The following is an 8,761-nucleotide window of genomic DNA, read 5'->3' as shown; positions in this document are numbered from 1 at the left end:
CTGAGCTGACGAGACTTCAGACAACTTATTGGTTTGCTGACTGGTCACTGCACGTGACAGGCCTGACTGTGATAGGCGTAAAAGACAACTCCATTTACCAATTCTGCCTTGCAGAGGATGGGACACTTTTTGTGCTTCTTGCCAGCAAGAAATAATGCCATCCACACAAGTAAGCTATTTACAAATATGCCACATGTAAATTTATGAAGAAGTTCATGGAGAAGAAAATGTAAATAATGCTAGCGCTCAGAGTGCTTTTAAAAAGTTTAACTTTTCAGAGCGAGAGATGACTTTGATGGCTTTACGAGCCCTATTTTTTAAAACTTGCAAGTGTGTAATCACATGTTTTAATAAACAGACCACGAAGAAAAATATTTAGTTTTTATTTTTGCCGCTCCGAATAGTGGTTTGGAACTCAACCGCGATGCAAATTTACATTGTTAGATCTAATTTTCACATTTTTTGGAGATTTGGGAATATATTAGAAATGTAGTAGCAGGGGGACCACCGAAACCAGTAAAGTTTTGAAAAGGGTGCGCGAGAAAAAAGTTTGGGAACCTCTGATATGGACAAACGCATACTTAAATGTTCAGAATGAAATTAATTAGACCGTGATTGTCTGTCCGCACGTCCGTCAGCTTGTGCACGCGATAACTCGACTAAAAGTTGCAATGGATGGATGGTATTGAAAATCAAAACAAAATCGGACAATAACCACGCCTAACTCCTATGTAACGGTAGTCTTCAGAAGTACAAAAACTGTGATATTTTAGTAACTGAAGCTTATTCACTCGAAATTGATATTTGCAATTATCTTTGGGCAGAAAATCAGAATATTATTAATTAAAAAAAAAAAATGTGCACAGCTGTTGGGCTTGGTAAAAAATCGGACTGTGATCCCTGCTTAACTGAACACACTATCGAAAATGTTTGAAATAGGGGTAAAACCACTGCTGTTTTCGGCAAGTTGAAAAAGTATATTTATTTAATACGTGCGCCGAGTATTTAATATTTGGCTCGCCCGAACTTAGACTTTTTTACCTGTTTATATATAAAAAATATTAATTTTTGAAAATTTAATTTCCAAAAAATCTCGTGAGGTGATAGAAGAGCAAAAAAATAATTTAAATTATAAAATCGGTCCAGCTCATGTAAATCTTAATTTTTCCGAAATATTTTGCCAGAAGTCTGAAACTATAATAATTTATATAATTCCGGTGGAAGCACGGCAACGTTTTTGGTGAACAACCCTAATACATATACATATATTTATATATTTTCTTAATCCTTTACAACCAATTCATTTTTAATCAGAAGAAATTCGTTGTTGGTTCATTTTGAACGGACGTGAAATAGCGGATGTGACCGATTTTTTCCGCATACAATATTTTTACTAGTAATACATATGTATATAATTTAATTTTCTATTCAATTTTCTCAGTTATTCTCTTCATCGCGTCGCGTTGTCACAATCTATTTTCGCCATCTAAATACAAAGTTTAAAGTTATAAAGCAGTTTGAGTTCATTTTCGGTTTACATTTTTATGGAAACGCCCAAATGTTAAGTCCTGTGAAATTTCACAACGATTAAAATAAATCATGTTTTCACTAATTCTGTGGAGATCATGAGAAATTTGTCTATTGAAAGCACGGACAAAATTTGAAATTTTGCTTTCTTATAAATAAGATAAGTTAATTACTACACACTCTTATTTGTCCTTGAAATATTTGCTTTGTTTTTTTATTTATTTTGTATTTATTCCGTAAATAATTTATTATATGGCGTTTTAGAGAAAACTGCATCGACAACATTTCCCATCAATCGAGATATTTCTTTCGAAAATGTTGCTTCAACTTCCTGATAGATTTCTTTCCAATTTTCATTTAAAAACAAATTCATATTATCACCCAGCGCTTTGTCGCCGTTGAAAAGATTTTGGAAATCGAAAATCACTTTATTGGGCTTAACGATTGCCCTAAATTTGTCCGTTTTCATATAGGTTGCTCCATCCTTTTCCACGGGCACACCCACCCACTGGAGTACGAAATCCGCATTCACTGAAATAATAGAAGAATTCATGCACAAGCAGAGATTAGTAAATCTAAATTTTAATTGAACACAAATAAACTAATTTCCACTTACACATGGTAATATTATTTTTGCCCGAACCACTTATTGGTAAAATTAAAACGCGTCCTTGAATCTTGTAGTCACCGATCAAGCTAGCTACGGGCACTTTGAAACGCAGCTCATGTTTCTTGGCTAAATCTTTGCCAAAGCCTCTGGAGAGATAAAAAGAAAAAAATACGTACATAAATATGTATATTAGGGCGGATCAAATTGTATGGGAGATTTCCTCGACTATGTGCGTTTGACATAGGATGAGCCTACGTGTAATTCTAAGCAAATTTGCCGAAGAAACCATGGGTCTAAATCCAATTTGGAGCTCGCCAATTGCGAAAATAGGTTTCTTAGCATTTTGCTGTAGTGTCGTAAAAAAGCGTTTAAAGTTTGTATAAAAACATGCTATAAGAGATATTTTGGTATGAGGAATCCATTTTTGCATATTTTTCTTAAAACTTCCACCATAGGGCGCAACAGTGAATATTTTAATCGAACCTATTTTCGCAATTTGGCAAAGTCAAAATTTTTCTGAAAATTTGCTTAGAATTGCACGTAGAACTCTCCTATGCTATACGCGCATAGTCAAAAAAATGTAGCCGCCCTAGTGTATATAAATGTTTAAGTTTTGTAGTGCTATGTAAATATGTTTTATAGATAAATGTAAACTTAATTTGTTCTAAATTCCTTACCTAACTTTGTATGCCTGAGCATGGGCAACGCCGGTGATTTTGTTTTTGATAAATGTTAGGTCAATATTCACAGGATTGTCCGCTCCTTGCTTGAGTGTAAATGTGCCAGCATCGAGTGGATCAATTTTAAGCAAATTAATTGCTGAGTCACCTTTTTAAATAATGCCAAAATTGAGTATGTAGTACATTAGGGTGGACGAAATTTTCTTCTACTCAACCCCCAGAACTGAACTAAGTCGAAAATAAGGAGACTCGTATTTTTTATTGTATTTATCATACAAATTAAAGCGTTAAAAACAACTATTTTTTAAACGATTAATGTTGATTTCGTTACTTTTTGTGCTCAATTCTAAAATAAAGAAAATTCTATGTTCATTTCTTAAAATCTCACATTATTTTAAGGCAAAAAAGGCACATAGTCCGCCCTTCGAAGCTTTGACAGGGTCGAGTGAAACATCAAACATATTTTGCACCGGGGAAAGGCAACATTTTTTTAAGAATCGAAAACACCAAATGTTTCCCTTCAGAAATCTTAAAAAAAAATTAAATTATGATGGTTGAAAAATGGTCGTTATTTCTCGAGTTTTTCTTATTTATTGAATGAGATTTATTATTTGCTTAGAAAATTAAACTTAATGTGTGTGTGCATTTTTTTTGTCGTGCGAATGTTAAAGATAAAATAAATATAAAGATAAAAATAAAGAGAATGGAAATGGTAATGGTAAGGACAATGGCAATAGTTATGCTAATGGTAATGGCAAAGTTAATGATAATAGCTGTGCTAATGGTAATGACATGGGTAATGGTTATTTTAATGGTAATTGTAATGCTAATAGTAATGTTAATGATAATGGTATTGGCAACGGTATTGATATATGTAAGTAACGGCAACGGTAAAGGTAATGACAATGGAAATGGTAATGGTAAACGTTTTGGTAATGGTAATATGTTTGGTAGTGTTATTGGTAATGCAAAAGTAAATGATAATGATGATGGTAATCGTGATTGTAATTGCAATAACAGTCGCCATTCGTATTCGTCTATGTGTTCGTATTCGTCTACGTGCTCGTATTCGTCGTCCCATACGCCTCCGTGTTCGTTCGTGTTCATATTTAGCTTTTAAATCGTCATCTTCGTTTCCGGGTCGGTCTTCCTTTTAGTCTTGGTCTTCGTATTCCTCTTCGTATGCGTTTTCGTATTGTACGCCTTACGCTTTCGTCGCCATATCCGTATTCGCATTCGTCTTCGTGTTCGTCATCGTCTTTTTATTTGTCTTTACCCTCGTCTCGTGTTCTTCTTCGTGATATCCTTCGTCCGCATGTTCTCCTTCGTGTTCGTCTATGTAACCTCTTTCGTATTCGTTGTCTTTTACGGCTACGCTGTCGTAATCGTAATCGTCTTTGTCTTTGGATTTGCCTTAATCTTAGTATTAGTCCTTTATCTCAATATTGTCACATATTTAGTTTTCATGATATTTATTTGACTATTTTCAGTTCACTACCGCCCCTTAAGGAAAACACCAGAAACTACTTTTGCTTTCGACGCAAAAAATAAAAAGGCAAGATTTAAGTTTTATTTTCTAAGCAAAAAGGGAAATTTTAAAAATAAACATACAACTCGAAAAAACTTGTATTTCTCAACAAAATATAACACTCACGAAGTAACGGTTATTTTCAGAGCAACCAATAAAACTCCGAAAGTAAAGCCTAGTAAATAGTCATTAAAAAGTAACAGTTAGAATAATCTCTGAAAAAATTTATTTTCTCCATGTAAAATTTCAAATCCCCGGCGGCACAATTAAATGTTAACAAATTACAAAAAGGTACGGCTTTATTTTTTTTTTTCTATAATTCTGCGGGGTGGCAGCAAGAAAATTCCTAAAATTTGTTATTTTTCGTTTTGAGCCACCCTAATGTACATACGTAGATTATTAATTATATACTAAAAAACGTTTCAAAACCTCGAAAATCTTGATATTGACTCATAAAAAGTTTCTATGAGAGTTTTCAAGTTTCCTTAAACACGAATTACTAACTGAAAAGTTTGAAACTCGCCAAATATTTCATCCAAGTTTTGGCCGTTTAGTTGAAGTTTCGAGTTCTTCGCAGTTTTAAATTTTCTAATTCTTTATGATCTTTTATACCTTGATTTTTGTCACTCAAATAAAAATTTACAGCTTTCAGTAAACATTCGTCATCTCCAAATTTACATGGCTTCGGATCGTCGGCTGTAAATAATAAAATGAAAGAGTGTGTATTATTTTTTAGTAGTTTATGAGTAGCAGTGTTTCTTTGAAGTGTATATATTTATTTATTTATCTATGATTAAAATTAGTATGGAGGACTAAACGCGCTTATGAAATAGGTACTTATGTAATAATAGATTGGCGGTTACACATATGTTCGTGTTTGGCTGAGCTTCTCCTCCGATTTGTGGTGTGCGCCTTGATATTTTCACACAAAGTGGAGGGACCTACAGTCTTACGCCGACTCCGAACGGCGATTGTATTTTTATGAGAAGCTGTTTTTAATAGCAAAAATACACTCGGAGGATTGCTATTGCCTGCCGAGGGGAGACCGCTGTTAAGAAAAAACCTTTTTTCAAAAATTATTAGCGATGTTGCTTTGGCCGGGGCTTGAACGCAGGCGCTGCGGCGTGGAAGCGCGCACTCCTTACCACTACACCACTCGGCCGCCTATGGTATTTATGTAGTTGTAGATAAAATCGAAATGATTTGTGCATCAGATTGTTGGTTTCCGTGTGGTCTTCCTGACTTTTGCCTATAACCAAAAACATGTCTACACCCACCGAGCTCGTAGCGACTGGTAAAATCCTATGGCTCTTACCTCTGGTTAAGTGACTGGACTTATGCCAGCTGGCCCCTCGCCTAAATGCTATGTGGAAAAGCATACCCCGAGAGATGCGTCTATTCTAGTGGCTACCGTACGGATACTAGATACTGGTCAACTTCCAACTTCAATAAGGCTTGACATGTGATCGGCGCAGTGATGCCAAGAAGGAGAGATTTCCCCGATTTTGGTGGAAAATGAATTTCACGGGGGTATCGGGAAATATACAAATGATTTTTATTAGAACAATATAACTTGTAATAACTGTGAGGATAGTAAAGAAATTGCAACCGTGCATAACGACTCTTTTCATTTGACGTTCATATTTGACACTATGATTTTTCACTCCGCCAAGCCGACCTCTGGCAAAGTTTTGAGCAGTCTAATCAGAGTGAGTATTTAGCAATTTACATACACGTACATAGACAATTTTTCTGAAATTAATTAAAAACCACTGCAATCAGAAATGGGCTTGGCATAGATACATTGGAAGCAATTTTACTTACAACAAAACTAAAATAAAACCTCTTTTGATCTCCGTGCGACTTGTAGACAATTATAAAAATTTCAGCTATGCCCGATATAGGTAAGTACATTCATAGATAGATATGCTTTATGAAATATACTCAGAAGTATCAGTTTTATATATTATTATAAAGACTGTCCTTATTACTTCATTATAATTAATGATATTTGTTGTTGTTTTTTTTAGCAAAAATGAGAATGAAGTGCCTTAAATATTAAAAGTTAGCTTGAGCGAATACCATTGGAAATAGGGGAATGTTTTGAGGACATTGGGGGAATTAGCTTTAATAGAGTTCACATCCCTGGATCGAAGTTACGACATTCCAATTTCTGTTTTTCTGGTTACTCTCATTTAAACCCTATGTTCTAATGGTCAAGCTATTTCATTTGATACCTATTGATATCAGTATCAGTCCATGGTATGCCTAGTTCCGATTTCTCTCTGATCGGAATACTTATGTATATTATCCTAATATATTTATGAGCCAGCGCAATGTAGACAGTGCAGTCAACCTCGTTTCCAGTAAGCCAGTGCCATTTTATTTCTCCTAGTGTGGCCATATTTTGGTCGCTTTCCATACGTTGGCATTTTTTTTATATGAATCCCTACATAGTTTGGTAACTTTTAGTTTCGTTGAACTTCGATTTCCTGGCGGCAATTCAATAGCAAAGTACGTTACTCAATGCCCGAATTTACAATTCACACGCAACACGGTGCTGCAAAAAAATGGTTCCATATACTTTTCATGTTATATGTAGTAGAGGTGGTAGAACTGAGCCAAAAAATAATTTTGGCACTAGCAGAATTTTAAATACGCCAAGCTATGATTAGAAAACTGAAAATCGGGATTTAGTTCCAAACACCAGTCATAAGTTGGACAATTTTCAACGGAATTTGATAAGGTTATGTTCGTTGAAAAGCGGAACGTTGTGTCCTTACAATGCTTTTGGCAAAATTACGTAAAGTTAATAACCTTTGACTCCATGTGCCAAAGCGCTTGAGAAGAATCAGAAAAAAATCGTTATGGCGACTTTGGGTAAAAATTACACCCTAAACTTGTATTAAACCCATACCTGATGTTTTATCTCAAACAATCTAGATTTCCCCTATTTATGTAAATAGAGTTATTACACTTTTCCAATTTCGTCCAGTAAATGATTGATGTGATTTTAACACAAAGTCTCCATAACTGTTTTTCGGATTCGTCTCAAGCTTTTTGGTTCACGGAGTCAATGATTATAAACTTAACGTAATTTTACCAAAAGCAGTTATATATATATAGTATATTAGATAAACCGCCATATTGTGCAATGTTAATATCAATGGACAAAAGCGCAACACAATTTATGGATATTCAGCCTTATTTATCATGAGTGTTATTTTAAATTTTCCTTTCTATGTATACCCTGCGGGCGGATGGAAAAAATGCCGGCGAATTTTTTTGCAGCTGAAACTCAAGGCTGATTTAATTTAAATATAACTTATATATCGTTGGTCCTTCAAAACTAAAAATTCAACACAAGTCCTTACTACTGTTAAGTGCCACATATCCTAAACCTTGTCTAATCCGTATTACTTACTCAATTAGTCCTTAACACTTACTTAAGTAATTCTTAATACTCACTTCAGTAAAGATTCGACATGGATTAGACAAGGATTGGAGACACGATACACTTAGCAGTAGTGAGGACTTCTTTCTTTTGAATTTTGAGTTGTGTCGTTATTGCATGTAACACAAAATACATACATATGCATTTCAAATAAAATTTTTTTTTATAACTTTTATAACTTTTCACTTAAAATTCCACTCGGTTTGAAAACTTACGAAAATCCGCATTGCTAATTCGCCAAACGGAACAAATAAGCAAAGGCAAAAGCGCGTAGCGAATATACATTTTACAGTTTTACTATATGTAGCTTGCTGAATTAGTTTTGCTGTTTTAAAATTATATATATATTTTGTCCTGACACTTTCTTGATTTGATTCCAGTATTAGTAAATAGATCAATGCTATCCGCTTTGATATGGATAGGCATTAACGATTAAAATTAAACTAAGGAAATCAATAACATTTCGCTTTGTTTTTATATGAGAAAAGCAATTATCTACGCGTTTGTAGCAGTTATATGTACTTACTTACATATGTACATATATACACCCCGTGTCATAATTATAAGCGCAAGTACTTCTAAAATACAAGGAGAAATATTGTTTTCGTATGAAAAGTTCAACAGGCAACACTGCATATATTTTTATTGATTGTTTCGTGGAAATTGATTTCCTTATTGCCCAAATTCAAGTAAATATGCCAAAAAAATCAAAATTAACGGAAATATTTCGACTTAAGACAATAATTTACATATTTCTTTGCAAAGTATCGGAGTTATTCAAAAAGTAGCGTTTTACAGCAAGTGCAGCCGTTGCAAGTAAGTTTTGCGTGCTAGGATCTCTGTGCCCGTCCACGTTTGGCTGGTGCAGTCCAATCGGATCTACAGCTGCAGCGATTTATGTGGTCAAGTGCAGCCGTTGCATACTTACAAGTAAGTATACTACCCCAAAAAAGTGAAATTGT

The 8,761-nt window shown here is 34.4% G+C and overlaps 1 protein-coding gene across 1 annotated transcript; it reads right to left on the bottom strand.

The window, feature by feature from the left end:
* Positions 1–1,716: 1,716 nt before the first annotated feature.
* Positions 1,717–8,275, bottom strand: LOC108361326 (protein takeout-like). Its single transcript, XM_017613923.1, has 5 exons — positions 8,015–8,275; positions 4,958–5,041; positions 2,815–2,965; positions 2,144–2,283; positions 1,717–2,058 (listed from the first exon to the last, which is right to left on the bottom strand). Exons 1-5 carry the CDS (start codon positions 8,082–8,084, stop codon positions 1,757–1,759), a joined length of 747 nt encoding a protein of 248 aa, XP_017469412.1. The 5' UTR covers positions 8,085–8,275; the 3' UTR covers positions 1,717–1,756.
* Between the last annotated feature and the right edge of the window lie 486 nt (positions 8,276–8,761).

Source organism: Rhagoletis zephyria, unplaced genomic scaffold, assembly GCF_001687245.7.
Source record: "Rhagoletis zephyria isolate East Lansing unplaced genomic scaffold, Rhagoletis_zephyria_1.1 Rzeph_scaffold_00734, whole genome shotgun sequence".
Classification (NCBI taxonomy): Eukaryota; Metazoa; Arthropoda; class Insecta; order Diptera; family Tephritidae; genus Rhagoletis; species Rhagoletis zephyria.
Note: the sequence above shows the minus strand (reverse complement) of the source record. Positions and strands in the feature narration are given on the sequence as shown.